The following is an 18,276-nucleotide window of genomic DNA, read 5'->3' as shown; positions in this document are numbered from 1 at the left end:
CTTTTCCATGCTTTCTTACATATAAAATGAGAACAATCATGTCAACTATCTAGGGTTACTGTGAGGTTAAAATGAGAAGATGCATTTAAAGTGCTTAGCAAAAATAAGGTGTTCAGTGATGAGTTATTATTGTTATTACATTGATGATGTGTGGGATTTCAGGCTATCATTTCCAAAAAAAAATACATGCTTGGTTATCTAGAAAAAAACTTAACTTGGTTTCAATCACTAAAATCAGAGATGATTTGAATTAATTTAATTAAAAAAAAGAAAACTTTATAGGACAAATGACCAAGTTTCTGCAACAAAGAAGTGTAGGGAAAAAAATAAGCAAAAGATGAAGAGAGACTAAAGAGACGTAGTAACAAATGGCAATGTATGGACCTTACTCGGATCCCAATTCAAACAAACAGTGCTTGAATTGTTCCCCAAGTAAGGGAAAATAATGAATACTGACTGAATATCTGATAACAGTAAGGAATCGTTTTCTTTAGATGTGATTGTGGTGTTGTGGTTATATTTAAGAAAAAGTTATATTATTTTAGAGGTACATACTGAGATATTTACAGATGAAATTATATGACGTCTGGAATTTGCTTCAAAATAATCTGGGGCAGAAGAAATGAGTGGGAGGTATAAATAAAACAAGACTGACCACAAGCTGGTAATTGTTGAAGGTGGTTGATGGGCACACGGAAGTTCTTTGTATTCTCTACTTTTATCTGTGTTTGAAATTTTCTGTAATAAAAAGCTTTTAGAAATACAGTTTTTTTTCATTACCATCACAGGACTCAGTCTGAGAGGCACTAATACGAGGAATTTGCCACATTTGTTCCTCTCTGGTAGTTATGAACAAATATAATGCCTGAAACTCAAAATCCAACTGAATGTGGGAAATAATTTGACATTTCCCTTTTAACATTAGTCAGAAGAAACAGAAATCTGGTACATTTGCTTCCAAATTAGCATTTAAGACTTGTAATTGTTAACCCTGCAAACCTAGGGGGGAGGTTTTAAGCTGGCTAAGAGAGCAAACTGTTTCATTTTGTTTTGGGCAAGGGTTATAACCTTTGCCAGACTTTTCCTAATGCTTAAGTTTCACTGACTAGTCCGATTATTAGCTGGAATTTTGACTTTTGCTATAATGTGTATGCTTTTCCCTCAGTGTCTACTAAGATCCCAAGAGATGCCAAAACAATATATATTTTTAACAAGGTCCTACCTGTCATCTGTTTCAAAGTTTGCCTGTAGGCTCACAAAAGTCAGCGAGACCGTCCCCAGAGTGAGTCATCTGCGAGACTGCAGGCTGCTTCAGCCACTGTGGGCTTTCCTTTCTGTCCCCAGCTATTATTCTCCTTCTGAAGACGTGTTTTTGAAACCAAGCTCAACTCCCTTAATTAACTAGCCCTCTTTCTCAAGAGGCCAAAACACTTGGGGTGGGGGTGGGTGAAGACATGGAAATAGGCTTTAACAAGATAGAGGTTGATTAGATCTCAAGAAAAAAAAGAGTTCTTCATAGTTAAAGAGTTGCTTGGGCATGGAATAGGGGAAGGAAGACAGATGTTGAAAATCTTCCCTTGAAAAATCTTCTAAGAGGAGGCAGCAGCTTTCTGATTGGAGGCTTTCAGGAAATCCTGCCAGCAAAGGAAGGGAGTCTTCACCCTTTGCAGAGACCCCTTACCTTTCCAGATCTTGGTTCTCAATACCAAGGTCTCCAATGCACCTTCCACCCTATACAACTGGTACTGTGTTCCAGGGAAGATTCTAGGAAATATTCATGTCACTGCTGGTGACAGGGCAGAAAAGCTCCCCCAAGGAGGCAGGACCCATCCCCAGGATGCCAGATCAACCTCCAGCCTGTTTAGAACAATAAACAGGACACTAGCTCTTCCTCTAGGAAAAAGTCGAAGCCCCTTGACAGGGTACATACTTACACTCTAGCTTATCCTGAGGTCTCCCCGTTTCCAGCAAGGACAGGTAACACATGACATCCTTCAGGTACACTATGTGGGATTCTGAGCCTGAAGACTGAGCATCATGGTTTCCCACGGGGGTCGCAGACACTTGGTCTTTAGTTGGCACTTGCTTCTCCGTGATCTTAGATTCTGTGACAGGCAAGAGGAAATCATCCAAAGGACACAATGTTTAGTAAACATGAAACCCTTTGTTGCCCCATTCTTTTTCACGGTAGAGACAAGAATTTTATGAGTGTCTTCAAAAGCACGGATTACATAGATATGATCAAATCAGTGGCCCTAGAAATCCAGATTGTAGAGTTCATACTTTCTGAATGAACCCCATACTGACCCTTTTAAGAGTCTATAGGCTTATAAGAAATTCACCTATGCTCTGCGAATTTTAAGAAAAGATGATAGTGAATTTTAGTAATATCAATAGCCAACAGGTAAATGTCATTTAGCCTAATTTTGGGGGGGAACACACCCAATTTGTAGAGGTAATTTTGTCTGGGATTCCAAAAATCCAGACTATTGGTTATCTACCAACATACTATTTTACAATTTTCTTCTCAAATGCATTGAAAGATAAATAAAAAGATGAAAGTTCGAAAGAGAAAACTGGGATTGACAACTAATTTCCAGAAACCAGGAAGAATTGTGACTTACTGAAAGCTTAATCAGTTGTATAAGGGAAGTATAGAAAGTGGCTTGTCATACCACAGGGACAGAGTGCGTTTATTCAGAGAACCAAGGTCCCAAGCAATGGCAAACAGTTCAGCTCAGGCCAACAGAACTGTGCTAGATGAAAGCCTACCAGGTCCTAGGGGTTAGGTTGTGGTTTGAGAAGGGAGTTAGCCATCACCCAGATGGACAGTGGGTGAGACCAAAGGCCACTGACATACTCTGTATGTTACAAAGGGTCCTATGAAGAGACCAACATGGGACCCACAAAACAGAGTTGCAAAACAAGGAAAGGAAGCTTCATCATGAAGTCTCAGAGGACAAGATCTCTGGAAATAATTTCCTACCGGACAAGACCCTCGGTAGGTTGCAAGAAGGTGTAACTTCTATTAAACAGGAGCAGAAAGCCTCAGGGGTGAGCAAGTTGAGATGAAAACACAATAGGATGAGACAACAAGGATAGTGAGGTAGGGGAAAACTGCCATGAAATTACATACGCAACAGAAGTATTAAAATCATCACTGGAGGAAAAGTTATGGAAAAACGTAACTTAATAATGTATAAGACAAAGGTGAAAAATTCTTTGTATAGGGTAGCCCATTATGCCCCAAGTCATGTTATATCCTCAAACTATTCATCCATTAAAACACTATTAGAATGACTTCTATGCCAACTAAACTGGAATAAGAGGGACCAGATTTACCCTCCTACTGGTGCAACTAAAAAAACTGGACAAAAGATATGAAACAATGGGCCATAGGATATTGCATATGGCCAACACCAAAGGGCAATCCCAAGAGATGGGAAACAAATGAGGTGATCCCTACAAATGCCACATCTTACTGACTGGAAAGAGTTTCTAGGCTGTGGCACAGGGAGGGGAAACCCAGGCAGATCCTGGAAGTCTCTCTGAGTTGCAGAGATGGAGCTGGGAATCCTGGGAGTCCAAAGTGACTGGAGTTCACAGAGCAGAGCACTGAAGAGGAGGGAGTTGCACAGAGGGAACTCCAGCTGTCTCTGCAGAAGGTCCCTTTGAGTAATCAGCAGAGAGTTCCCTCAATTATTCATCTGAGTAGTGATTAGCACAGATGTGTGAGGAAACTACCTGAGGCTGGGGAAGGAATCAGGATGAGAGGGAACAATCCCTGGAAGGCATAGAGAACTAAGCATAGTGTCTATTCCCAGCAATCAGAGTAGAAAACTCCCATAATTCATGAATCATTGAGTAGAGTACTTAGAGAGTTTTGCCTTGCTAACTGGGCAAAATTAGCTCTAGAAAAAATGCCTTCCTAAAAAAAAAAAATGCCTTCCTGGTCCTAGCTAACAAAAGCTTGACCCAAAAATGTCAACTTACCACCAAACCAGCTTTACAACAAATGCTAAAGGAACTCCTCTAGGCAGGAAACAGAAGAGAAGGAAAAGACCTACAACAACAAACTCAAAACAATTAAGAAAATGGTAATAGGAACATACATATTGATAATTACCTTAAATGAAATGGATTAAATGCTCCAACCAAAAGACACAGGCTGGCTGAATGGATACAAAAGCAAGATCCGTATATATGCTGTCTACAAGAGACCCACTTCAGACCCAGGGACACATATAGACTGAAAGTGAGGGGATGGAAAAAGATATTCCATGCAAATGGAAATCAAAAGAAAGCTGGAGTAGCAATTCTCATATCAGAGAGAATAGACTTTAAAATAAAGCCTATTACAAGAGACAAAGAAGGACACTACGTAACGATCAAGGGATCAATCCAAGAAGAAGATATAACAATTGTAAATATTTATGAAGCCAACACAGGAGCACCTCAATATATAAGGCAAATGCTAACAGCCATAAAAGGGGAAATCGACAGTAACACAATCATATTAGGGGGCTTTAACAAACCACTTTTACCAATGGACAGATCAACCAAGATGAAAATAAATAAGAAAACACAGCTTTAAATGATACATTAAACAAGATGGACTTAATTGATATTTATAGGACATTCCATCCAAAAACAACAGAATACACTTTCTTCTCAAGTGCTCATGGAACATTCTCCAGGATAGATCATATCTTGGGTCACAAATCAAGCCTTGGTAAATTTAAGAAAATTGAAATTGTATCAAGTATCTTTTCCGACCACAACGCTATGAGACTAGATATCAATTACAGTAAAAAAAAAACTGTAAAAATTACAAACACATGGAGGTTAAACAATATGCTACTAAGTAACCAAGAGATCACTGAAGAAATCAAAGAGGAAATCAAAAAATACCTCAAAACAAATGACAATGAAAACACGACGGCCCAAAACGTATGGGGTGCAGCAAAAGCAGTTCTAAGAGGGAAGTTCATAGCAATACAACCCTACCTCAAGAAACAAGAAAAATCTCAAGTAAACAACCTAACCTTACACCTAAAGCAATTAGAGAAAGAACAGAAAAACCCCAAAGTTAGCAGAAGGAAATAAATCATAAAGATCAGATCAGAAATAAATGAAAAAGAAATGAAGGAAACAATAGCAAAGATCAATAAAACTAAAAGGAGATTCTTTGAGAAGATAAGCAAATTGATAAACCATTAGCCAGACTTATCAAGAATAAAAGGGAGAAGACTCAAATCAACAGAATTTGAAATGAAAAAGGAGAAGTAACAACTGACACTGCAGAAATACAAAGGATCCTGAGAGATTACTACAAGCAACTCTATGCCAATAAAATGGACAACCTAGAAGAAATAGACAAATTCTTAGAAAAGCACAACCTTCAGAAACTGAACCAGGAAGAAATAGAAAATATAAACAGACCAATGACAAGCACTGAAATTGAAACTGTGATTAAAAATATTCCAACAAACAAAAGCCCAGGACCAGATGGCTTCACAAGCGAATTCTATCAAACATTTAGAGAAGAGCTAACACCTATCCTTCTCAAACTCTTCCAAAATATAGCAGAGGAAGGAACATTCCCATACTCATTCTACGAGGCCACCATCACCCTGATACCAAAACCAGACAAGGATGTCACAAAGAAAGGACTCTACAGGCCAATAACACTGATGAACATAGATGCAAAAATCCTCAACAAAATACTAGCAAACAGAATCCAACAGCACATTAAAAGGATCATACACCATGATCAAGTGGGGTTGATACCAGGAATGCAAGGATTCTTCAATATACACAAATCAATCAATGTGATACACCATATTAACAAATTAAGGAATAAAAACCATATGATCATCTCAATAGATGCAGAAAAATCTTTCGACAAAATTCAACACCAATTTATGACAAAAACTCTCTAGAAAGTAGGCATAGAGGGAACTTCCCTCAACAAAATAAAGGCCATATATGACAAACCCACAGCCAACATCATCTTCAATGGTGAAAAACTGAAACCATTTCCACTAAGATCAGGAACAAGATAAGGCTGCCCACTCCCACCACTATTATTCAACATTGTTTTGGAAGTCCTAGCCATGGCAATCAGAGAAGAAAGGAAATAAAAGGAATCCAAATCAGAAAAGAAGAAGTAAAGCTGTCACTGTTTGCAGATGACATGATACTATACATAGAGAATCCTAAAGACGCTACCAGAAAACTACTAAAGCTAATCAATGAATTTGGTAAAGTAGCAGGATACAAAATTAATGCACAGAAATCTCTTGCATTCCTAGACACTAATGATGAAAAATCTGAAAGAGAAATTAAGGAAACACTCCCATTTACCACTGCAACAAAAAGGATAAAATACCTAGGAATAAACCTACCTGAGGAGACAAAAGACCTGTATGCAGAAAACTATAAGACACTGATGAAAGAAATTAAAGATGATACAAACAGATGGAGAGAGATATACCACGTTGTTGGATTAGAAGATTCAACATTGTGAAAATGAGTATATTACCCAAAGCAATCTACAGATTCAATGTAATCCCTATCAAAGTACCAATGGAATTTTTCACAGAACTAGAACAAAAAATTTCACAATTCGTACGGAAACACAAAAGACCCCGAAATCTTGAGAAAGAAAAATGGAGCTGGAGGAATCAGGCTCCCTGACTTCAGACTATACTACAGAGCTGCAGTAATCAAGACAGTATGGCACTGGCAGAAAAACAGAAATATAGATCAATGGAACAGGATAGAAAGCCCAGAGATAAACTCACACACATATGGTCACCTTAATCTTTGATAAAGGAGGGAAGAATATACAACGGAGAAAAGACAGCCACTTCAATAAGTGGTGACAGGAAAACTGGACAACTACATTTAAAAGAATGAAATCAGAACACTCCCTAACACCATACACAAAAATAAACTCAAAATGGATTAAAGACCTAAATGTAAGGCCAGACACTATAAAACTCTTAGAGGAAAACACAGGCAGAACACTCTATGACATAAATCACAGCAAGATCCTTTTTGACCCACCTTCTAGAGAAATGGAAATAAAAACAAAAATAAAGAAATGGGACCTAATGAAACTTAAAGTTTTTGCACAGCAAAGGAAAACATAAACAAGAGAAAAGACAACCCTTAGAATGGGAGAAAATATTTGCAAATGAAGCAACTGACAAAGGATTAATCTCCAAAATATAAAAGCAGCTCATGTAGCTCAATATCAAAAAAACAAACAACCCAATCCAAAAATGGGCAGAAGATCTAAATAGACATTTCTTCAAAGAAGATATACAGATTGCCAACAAACACATGAAAGGATACTCCATATCACTAATCATTAGAGAAATGCAAATCAAAACTACAATGGGGTAGCACCTCACACTGGTCAGAATAGCCATCATCAAAAAATCTACAAACAATAAATGCTGGGGAGGGTGTGGAGGAGAGGGAACCCTCTTGCACTGTTGGTGGGAATGTAAATTGATACAGCCACTATGGAGAACAGTATGGAGGTTCCTTAAAAAACTACAAATAGAACTACCATATGACCCAACGATCCCACTACTGGGCATATATGCTGAGAAAACCATAATTCAAAAAGAGTCACGTACCACAATGTTCATTGCAGCACTGTTTACAATAGTCAGGACATGGAAGCAACCTAAGTGTCCATTGACAGATGAATGCATAAAGAAGATGCAGCACGTATATACAATGGAATATTACTCAGCCATAAAAAGAAATTAAATTGAAAAAAAAAAGAAATTAAATTGAGTTATTTGTAGTGAGGTGGATGGACCTAGAGTCTGTCATACAGAGTGGAGTAAGTCAGAAAGAGAAAAACAAATACCATATGCTAACACATATATATGGAATCTAAAAAAAATGGTCATGAAGAACCTAGGGGCAAGACAGGAATAAAGATGCAGACCTACTAGAGAATGGACTTGAGGATATGGGGAGGGGGAAGGGTAAGCTGTGACAAAGTGAGAGAGTGGCATGGACATATATACACTACCAAACGTAAAATAGATAGCTAGTGGGAAGCAGCCGCATAGCACAGGGAGATCAGCTCGGTGCTTTGTGACCACCTAGAGGGGTGGGATAGGGAGGGTGGGAGGGAGGGAGATGCAAGAGGGAAGAGATATGGGGACATATGTATATGTATAACTGATTCACTTTGTTATAAAGCAGAAGCTAACACACTATTGTAAAGCAATTATACTCCAATAAAGATATTAAAAATTAAAAAAAAAGTAAAGAAAAATAAAATGACCCATGTTTGAAGTTTAAAAAAAAAAAAGGTTCTGAAGAACCTAGGGGCAGAACTGGAATAAAGACGAAGAAGTAGAGAATGGACTTGAGGACACAGGATGGGGGAAGGGTAATCTGGGATGAAGTGAGAGACTCGCATGGACATATATACACTACTAAATGTAAAATAGATAGCTAGTGGGAAGCAGCCGCATAGCACAGGGAGACCAGCTAGGTGCTTTGTGAACACCTAGAGGGGTGGGACAGGGCGGGTGGGAGGGAGACGCAATAGGGAGGGGATATGGGGATATATGTATACGTATAGCTGATTCACTCTGTTATACAGCAGCAACAAACACAACAATGTAAAGCAATTATACTCCAGTAAAGATGTTAAAAAAAAAAAAAGGTCAAACTGTTTCCAAGTGAACCTAAGTGTATCCCAAAACAAAGCTCAGGAATATATATAGGAATACAAAAATATCTAGTACAAACAATGTAAAATTTTCAAAGTTTGGCATTCAATAAATTATTGCTAGGTATGCAAAGAAGAAAATATGGACAATAATAAGGAGAAAAATCAACTGAAATGGATCCAGAAATGACGAGATGATACAATAGACAAAACGTTTAAAATAGTTTTTATAACTGTATTCCATATATCTAAGAAGCTGGAAGAAAGACTGAACATGTTAAGCAGAGACATGAAAGATATTTAAAAATGCCCACCTCAAGTGTCTAGATATGATATGCTAAATGAAAACTATAAATATACTGAGTGGGATTAATAGCAGATTAGATATTGCAGAAGAAAAGATTAGTGAATTTGAAGCATCACTACAGAAACTATCCAAAAAGACTACAAAAAAAGAAAAAAAAGAGTATCATACCGGTGAGCTGTTGGACAACTTCAAGTAGTCAAATAAACATGTAATTGGAATACCTGAAGAAGAGGAGAGTCAGGAGCAGAAAAAAAATTAAAGAAATAATGGCTGACATTTTCCCAAATTTGTTGATATTTGATAAAAACTATGGAACCTCAGCTACAAGATGCTCAATGAACCCCAAGCATAAGAAATATATATAAAACTATACCAAGGAACACCAAAATCAAATTGATTACAATCAGTGATAAAAATCATAAAAGAGGCCAGAGAAGAAAAGACACCTGATATAGAGAGAAACACAGATAAGAATGACTATAGCTTTCTTACTGGAAACAAAGTATGCTAGTAGCCAGTGGAACAACATCTTTAAAGAACTAAGAGAAAAAAAAACCTGTCAAATTAGAATTCTTTTTTTTTTTTAACATCTTCATTGGAGTATAATTGCTTTACAATGGTGTGTTAGCTTCTGCTTTATAACAAAGTGAACCAGTTATACATATACATATGCTCCCATATCTCTTCCCTCTTGCATCTCCCTCCCTCCCACCCTCCCTATCCCACCCCTCTAGGTGGTCACAAAGCACCAGGCTGATCTCCCTGTGCTATGTGGCTGCTTCCCACTAGCTATCTATTTTACGTTTGGTAGTGTATATATGTCCATGCCACTCTCTCACTTTGTCACAGCTTACCCTTCCCCCTCCCCATATCCTCAAGTCCATTCTCTAGTAGGTCTGTGGCTTTATTCCCGTCTTACCCCTAGGTTCTTCATGACCTTTTTCTTTTTCTCTTAGATTCCATATATATGTGTTAGCATATGGTATTTGTTTTTCTCTTTCTGACTTACTTCACTCTGTATGAAAGACTCTAGAATTCTTTACTCAGTGAAATATCTTTAGAATTAAAAGGCTAAATAAAGAATTTTTCAAATGTACAAACCATATAGAGCTGCGTTACAAAAAATGGTAAAGGAAATCCTTTCACTAGAATTACACTATATGGAAACCTGGATTTATACACAAGAATGATAAGCACTGATAAATACAAATAGATAAATATAAAGAATATTTTTTTATTAATTAAATCTTAAAAAGATAGTTAACTATGACAATAACAACATATTGTGTGGTTTATAACATGTAGAAGTAAAATGTAGAAGTACAAAGCACAAAGACCTGGATAAGAGAAATGGAGGTATGTTGTTGTAAATTTCTTATAGCATATGCAAAATGAAATTCTGCTACTTGAAGGTAGACTGTGATAGTTAAAACAACTAAGATAAGAAAGGAGATAAAGTGAAATCATAAAAAAATTCAATTAACTTAAAAGAAGGCAGAAAAAGGGAAAAGAAGAACAGAGAGAAAAAAGAAAACAAATAGCAAGATGGTGGTTTTAAACCTAACTATAACAATTATCACAGTAAATGTAAATGTTCTAAAACTCTAACTAAAAGGTAGATATTGTCAGATTGGATTAAAAAATAAAACCCAACAACACGCTTCCTATAAGAAAGTCAATTTAAATATACAGACACAAATACATTCAAAGTAAAACAATGAAAAAAGATATACCATGGCAACACTACTTAACCAGAGTGGCTATATTAGTTATGAATATAATTATAATAACATAAATTTCAAAGCAAAGAATATTACTAGGGATAAAGAGAGTCATTTCATAATGGTAAAGGGGGCAAGTCATTAAGAAAACATAATAGTCCTAAACATTTCTACCTCTAGTTCTTTACCCAAAATGAATGAAAGCTGTCTGTCCAAAATTTGTATACGAATGTTCATATTTTATTTTTAATAGCCAAAAACTGGAAACAACCCAAATGTCCATCAGCACATGAATGGATAAACAAATTGTGGAATAGCTACCTGTATACTGAAATACTAATCAGCAATAAAAATATGTTAATTACTGATACTCACAACAACATGGATGAATTTTTAAATTATTATGCTGAGTGAAAGAAGCCACATGGAAAAGAGTACATACTGTATCAATCTATTCATATAAAATCTAGAAAATGCAATCTGGCTTCTAGTGACAACAAGCAGATCAGTGGCTGGATGGAGATGGAGATGGAGATGGGTGGGTAGGGAGGGTGGGAGAAAGGGATGATAAAGGAAACTTTTGAGGCTGATGAATATCTTCATTATATTTATATGGTGCTGATTTTATTGGTGTATACAGACATAAAAACTTATTAAGTGTACATTTTAAACATGTACAATTTATTTTATGCCAAATTGTGCCTCAATAAAGCTGTTTTGAAACAAAATTGTCAAAAAAATCAAAAAACAAAATTGTCGTTATGTGCAGATAACATAATACTCTACATAGAGTACCCTAAAGACTTCATGCAAAAACTGTTAGAATAAATGAATTCAGCAAGGTAGCAGGATACAAAATTAATACACAGAAATCTGTTGCATTTCTTTATACTAGCAATGAAATATCAGAAAAAAATTTAAAAATCCTGTTTAAAATTGCATCAAAAAAACCCCACAAAAATCCTAGGAATAAACCTAACCAAGGAGGTGAGAACTATAAAACATCGATAAAGGAAGTTGAAAATGATTCAAAGAAATGGAATGATACCCTATGCTCTTGGATTGGAAGAATTAATATTGTTAAAATGGTCATACTACCCAAAGCAACCTACAGATTTAATGTGATCCTTATCCAATTACCCATGACATTTTTCACAGAACTAGAACAAATAATCCTAAAATTTATACAGAACCACAAAAGATCCAGAATTGCCAAAGCAATCCTGATGAAAAAGAGCAAAGCTGGAGGCATAACCCTCCCGGACTTCAGATAATACTACAAAGCTACAGTAATCAAAACAGCATGGTATTTGCACAAAAACAGACATATAGATCAATGGAACAGAATAGAGAGCCCAGAAATAAACCCATACACTTGAGGTTAATTAATCTTCGACAGTGGAGAATATACAGTGGAGATACGACAGTCTCTTCAGCAAGTGGTGTTGGGAAAGCTGGACAGCCACATGTAAATCAATAAAGTTAGAACACACCCTCACGCCATACACAAAAGTAAACTCAAAATGGTTTAAAGACCTAAATATAAGATATGACACCATAAAACTCCTAGAAGAGAACATAGGCAAAACATTATCTGACATAAATCATAGCAATATTTTCTTCGATTTTTCCAAGGCAAAAGAAATAAAAGCAAAAATAAACAAATGGTACTTAATCAAACTTAAAAGCTTCTGCACAGCAAAGGAAACCATCAACAAAATGAAAAGATGACCTACAGAGTGGGAGAAAATATTTTCAGATGATGCAATTGACAAGGGGTTAATATCCAAAATATACAAACAGCTCATAAAACTGAATGTAAAATAACCCAATCAAAAAATGGACAGAAGACTTAAATAGACATTTCTCCAAAGAAAACATATAGATGGCCAACAGGCACATGAAAAGAAGCTCAACGTCACTAATTATTAGAGAAATGCAAATCAAAATCACAATGGGGTATCACCTCACACCAGTCAGAATAGTCATCATTAAAAAGTCTACAAATAATAAATGCTAGAGAGTGTGGGGAGAAAAGGGAACCCTCCTACACTGCTGGTGGGAATGTAAATTGGTGCAGCCACTATGGAAAACAGTATGGAGGTTCCTTAAAAAACTAAAACTAGAGCTACCATATGATACAGCAATCTCACTTCTGGGCAGAGAAGAAAACTGTAATTTGAAAAGAAACATGCACCTTAATGTTCATAGCAACACTATTTACAATAGCCAAGACGTGGAAGCAACCTATGTGTCCATCGACAGATGAATGGATAAAGAAGATGTGGTGTATATATATACAAGGGACTATTATTCAGCCATTAAAAAGAATGAAATAATACTATTTGCAGCAACGTGGGTGGACCTAGAGAGTATCATACTAAGTGAAGTAAGTCAACAGAGAAAGACAAATATTACATGATATCACTCATTTGTGGAATCTAAAATATAATACAAATGAATTTATTTATAAAACAGAACCAGACTCACAGACATAGAAAACAAACTGATGGTTACTAAAGGGGAAAGGGAGTGGGGGGAGGAGTAAATTAGGAGTATGGGATTAACACATACATACTACCATATATAAAATAGATAAGCAACAATGATTTACTGTATAGCACAGGAAACTATATCCAGTATCTTGTAATAACCTATGATGGAAAATAATCTGAAAAAATATATACCAGAATGACTTTGCTGTATACCTGAAACTGACACAATATTTTATATATATATATATATTTATTTATTTATTTGGTTGCACGGGTCTTAGTTGTGGCATGCAAACTCTTAGTGGCGGCATGCATGTGGGATCTAGATCCCTGACCAGGGATCGAACCTGGGCCCCCTTAATTGGGAGCGCGGAGTCTTAACCACTGCACCACCAGGGAAGTCCCTAATACAATATTATAAATCCACTATACTTCAATTAAAAAAACATTATTACAGCCTTTTCCAAAGATCCTTTGGTTACCAGAGCTTTGACTGGATCTTGAGCCATTGTTCTAGTCCTCATTGAGGTCTACTGTTCAGTCCAGCAGTGGAAATGCTGGGGCCTAGAGGGACTGAGTGACACACAGTCCCAGTGGTGTCCTACCTGCTCATGTTGCCTTACAGGAAATAACCCTAACCCACACCCATCCAAGCACATCCCTCTGGGACTACCCTCTTCCAGAGCACAGAGGTTTTGCCCAGGTGCCACATCACATACCCTTCTAAATGAGGGTTCTTGGGCAGAGATGACTTGTTCCACCTTCTCTCTTAGTCTCTGTATTACTTCTTACCTTTCAGTTGGGCTGTGTGGAAAGAGCGCCAAGCTAGAGGCAGAAAACTGGGTTTGTGCTAAATGGTGTGTGATCTTGCACAAGAAGGCTTATTCCCCACACCCAACCTCAGTTTTTTCATCTGTTAAAAGACAGACTTGCATTAAAATTGATGTTTACCAAAAGTTTTGAATGACATGAATAATGTTTGTGAATATAATGCTAAGTGAAAAACAAAGCTGGATCCAAAATTATATATATACAGTCTGATTCCAGTTCTGTAAAAAATTTATGGAAAAAACCCTACAAGGATACATATGTATAGGGGTGTGTGTGTGTGTGTGTGTGTGTGTGTGTGTGTGTGTGTGTGTGTGTGTGTGATCACATTGGTAGATTTAGGTGATTTTGTTGTTTCTTTAGTTTTTTTGTACTCTTCAGAAAATTTTTTATTGATACAATGTGTTACTTTTAAAACTGGAAAAATATATTTAAAAAAATGGAGGGACTTTCCTTGAGACTCCAACAGTCCAAGCTGCTGAACCATCTCAATAGCCTGAGGAACTAAATAAAAACCAGGAGAATGAAGTTCACATTGTTTATCCCACCTTTTCATGGGCATTCAGGGAAGGGTGATTTCAGCCCTTCCTGAGCTGACATCCTGACAATGACATGTTGCTCAAGGCTCTGAGCCGACCTCTGGACTCAGTGAAACCCCTGTCTGCTGTGCTTATGGACCCAACCATGCCCCCACCTGGCTCTGGGAATGAATAACTTAAAGCGGGTTGTTCTAGATCTGAGCTTGGAGCTTGATCTGATAGGCACAAACAGCCATATCAAATGAGAATAGAGTTTCTTCTTCTTGGGCAACAGGAAAAGGGTGGAATTTTCAACAGATGGCCTGATCTAAGGTGATTCCAGAACTTGGCTCTTCCTTGTTGGCAGAGGCCCTGCTCTGTGGTGTCCACCTGTCCCTACATTCTTGTTTTTGGTGAATAGGGGCATCTAATTAAGACATTCATGGAAAGTGGCCCAACAGGAAAAGGATTTGCTACTTAACATCACAAGTTACAAAAGAGGGTGAAAAAATGCTGTACATCTCCCTGGGCCAGCAGTCAGATAACTGCCCTTTCATGACTGGACCACAGGAGACTGATATGCTGCATGCATGGGAAAACAGTGCATGACAAATCACTTCTCCAGGAGCAAGTCTCTGGAAGTTGTTCTGAGACCCCAAATGATACAGATATTGCAAATAAACATGGTGGTCAAATAAGCCAGCCAAGGTCTATTATCATCATTCATTATCTTTTCTCAAATATCACATAATGACAGGATCCCCACTAAGTCCTTGTTTGGTACCTTGGAAACTTCAGCCACTGAAACAAACTCTGCCCAGACAATTTGGAACCTCAGGGAATGAAGTGTAACTTCTCTCAGGTTCCTCTTGAAGTTCCAGATACTTGGACTAAGAACATCTCTGGTAAAGAATCTGGGCAAAGAAAAAGATGCTTTTCTTTGATTTTTTTTGCTGAGAGTTTAGAATAATCTCAAAGCTTCCAGTTTGAAACTTTTCTTTCTACCATGAGAATGATTTATGTCATAAAATGCCCTCTCTATTCCCAGTAAGATTTAAGACTTATTTATGACTTTAATCCATTTGACCAAAGGGCCCTAGACCTAGCACGCGTGGGTGAGATGCTGGGCAGAGGGGTGGGTGAGCCTATACTTTGCACAGTCTTGCCCTGCTGCTGTCCCTGAAGAACTCAGGAAGGCACCAATACTCTTAATCCTTGCTTTCTGGAGCTCTATGAGAAGTCTGGATTTTGCTGAGTTTATGGTCCTGAGGCAATTCTCCTTTCCCAACCATGTTCTGCTTTCCATTCAGAGTGAATTTTTGATCTCATCAGTCTTTCAGTTACACACTGAAAACTCTATAATCCTCTAGTTGCCCTTTCGGCAATGACTGGAAAAAAGATGAGAACTACATCTAGCACCCACTCGAAGAAATTCTCTCATCCTAAGTCTCTGTTACAATTAGTTCTCATTCAGTTGTATTATCTCTTACCTATTCTGCCATGTGTGTATGTATGTATATAATATATATTGAAAGATACAAGAAAACTGCATCTTTATCCCCTGGGCACATCCCAAGAGCTGGAATTCACCAATGTGCATCAATCTTTTCCAAACAATAATGCAAAGGAAATAAGGTCTGTCTCTCTGAGTCTTTGTATGTGAAGCTCCAAGAGCAACCTGGGAGGGAGACAGTCCCTGAGAGTCCTTCCATGAGAAGAGGATGCCCATCTGACACAATTGGAGACTGAGGGTGCAGACTGAAGGAGATCTTGACAGACATGATGAGTTGAGAATAGAGGGTACTTCTGGAGGGTGGCCTGAATAATAATTGCTAATATTTACTGAACACTTACTCTGTTCCAGGCACTACACTAAGCATTTTACACACATAACTCACTTAACCTTCATATCAACACTTACTGTCATCTCATGTTACAGATGAGGAAACTGAGGCACAGAGACATTGTTCAAACATACCAAAGGTTTCAGAGCTAGGTGTTGTCAGAGCTGGGTGTCAAACCCAGGAAGTCTGTCTCTGAAGTCCAGATTCTTAACCAATATGCTCATTACCTGACCCAGCTTAGGTTGACAGCGTCCAGGAAATTTGTGCTACATCTTAGAACAGAGGTCAAGGAGGATAATCTTTGCTCTTTCCAGTTTTACTAGGAGCTTCTGCACTTGGGACTGTGCCTGTCAATAGCCTCTCAACAGAGGAATGGCCTCCCATTGATAAATGTGCCAGGGAAGGTTCCACATCAGTCACGACCCAAGAGACGGTGCATGGACAGCCAGGCATCATGATGGGGGCTCCACTGGGAATGCAGCCTTGATCATTCCACTAGGACCTAACCAAATTGGTGCCTTTACGTGGAGACAAACCTTAGTCCAGGCACCTCAAGAGAGACCATTGCTTCCTATCTTGGTGCAGGAAAGAGCAGCAGCTTGGAGGATGGACAATTCTGGATTGAATCCCTACCTCCTCAGCTCGCACAGTGGTATGTAATCTCTTACAGCCTCAGCTCCTCAGTGTGTGACGTGGCATGATGGCAAAGGCTAAGGTGAAACATGCAATAAAGCAGGTGCCTGGCAAATAGATCTTCAAAACAAGATTAGCTGGCTTCCTCTTGCTCCTCTCAACTTGTTCAAACAAGTGCATGTAAATATTGTGGGAAATCAACCAGAGCACACTCTTACCCTCTTTCCGTAACCCCCTTCAGCCATTCACTGGTAGCGTCATCTCCACTTTAGCCCTATGGCCATTTCTTCCCAGACACTCTCTGTCTCTCTCTTTTCCTCTGCCCACCCCTCCCCTCACCGTACACTTTCTCCTTTTCCCCTCTTTGGCTAGGCAGACCCGTCAGAGGTAAACATCTAATGAGCTGACCGAAGTCCTGACCTGCCCTGTTTTGGGACAAATGAAGCAAGAACCTTCATCCAGCCTCAGAATCCCAACACATTTGAGTGTCAGGGGCCCCAGAGGTGGAGGCAGACAACATCTGCTCAAAGGCATACAATTACATGGAGACAAAACTGCTGGTTAGATTCTCCCCCTTCCCCAAGGATGGGGTACTGCCCACTCCTCCCCCGAAGACTTACCCACGTCAGGGGCACAAGCCTCGTCTGCTTTGGCAGCATTATCTGCATTCTGTATGTTGGAATCTGGGGAATAAAAAGAAGATGTAGTGACCAGCCCATGCCCTCTAGGTTTTTAGAGAGGCAGGTAGGAGGCTTTCCCACAAAGTCTGGATCACTTGGGTTATGCCCATGTCTCTGGTGTCAGCTGGGTTCATGTTCACTTATTGGGGTTGGTAGTGTCTCCCCCATTATAGCCCAAACTCCAGAAAGACAGTAACCACACCCTTCCCCTCCTGTGACTCTCCCAGGCTAGTCCCAGCCTGGGCACAAGAGCTGAATGTGCTCTCCAGGGATTGGCAGCTTTTGTGGAAGGCCCACCTGCCCCTGCCATACATTAGTTTGTGCCTCCTCTTCTCCCCATCCTCTCCTCTGATCCTGAGTGGCAGGAATTATGCCCTTTTTATTTCTCTTACTGAGAGATCCATCAGACAGGGCTTCCTGAAAGGGTAGGAGTCTTGGTCCCCTGGTCTCTGTTTCCCCCTCTTCCCCATAGGGAAGTTACCAGGCCCAGAGGACCATCTAGGAGTGCAGGCTGAACCTGTGGCAAGTGGGTTAGAGCTG

General features: G+C 38.6%; 1 protein-coding gene across 4 annotated transcripts in view; it reads right to left on the bottom strand.

Moving 5' to 3' along the window:
* Nucleotides 1-18,276, bottom strand: part of DGKG (diacylglycerol kinase gamma) — a 161,357-nt gene that overhangs the window by 119,974 nt on the left and 23,107 nt on the right. For all 4 annotated transcript variants that reach the window (XM_029214535.1, XM_029214536.1, XM_029214537.1 and 1 more), the window contains exons 4-5: nucleotides 17,677-17,739; nucleotides 1,935-2,105 (exon numbers count right to left, since the gene is read on the bottom strand). In XM_029214535.1, coding sequence (XP_029070368.1) covers nucleotides 1,935-2,105; nucleotides 17,677-17,739 — 234 coding nt within the window. The remainder of the gene's footprint in view (nucleotides 1-1,934; nucleotides 2,106-17,676; nucleotides 17,740-18,276) is intronic.

This window comes from Monodon monoceros, unplaced genomic scaffold (assembly GCF_005190385.1).
Source record: "Monodon monoceros isolate NGI ecotype Baffin Bay Population unplaced genomic scaffold, NGI_Narwhal_1 Super_Scaffold_11, whole genome shotgun sequence".
In the NCBI taxonomy this organism is placed as follows: Eukaryota; Metazoa; Chordata; class Mammalia; order Artiodactyla; family Monodontidae; genus Monodon; species Monodon monoceros.
The sequence above is the reverse complement of the archived record's forward strand: the minus strand, read 5'-3'. Positions and strand labels throughout refer to the sequence as shown.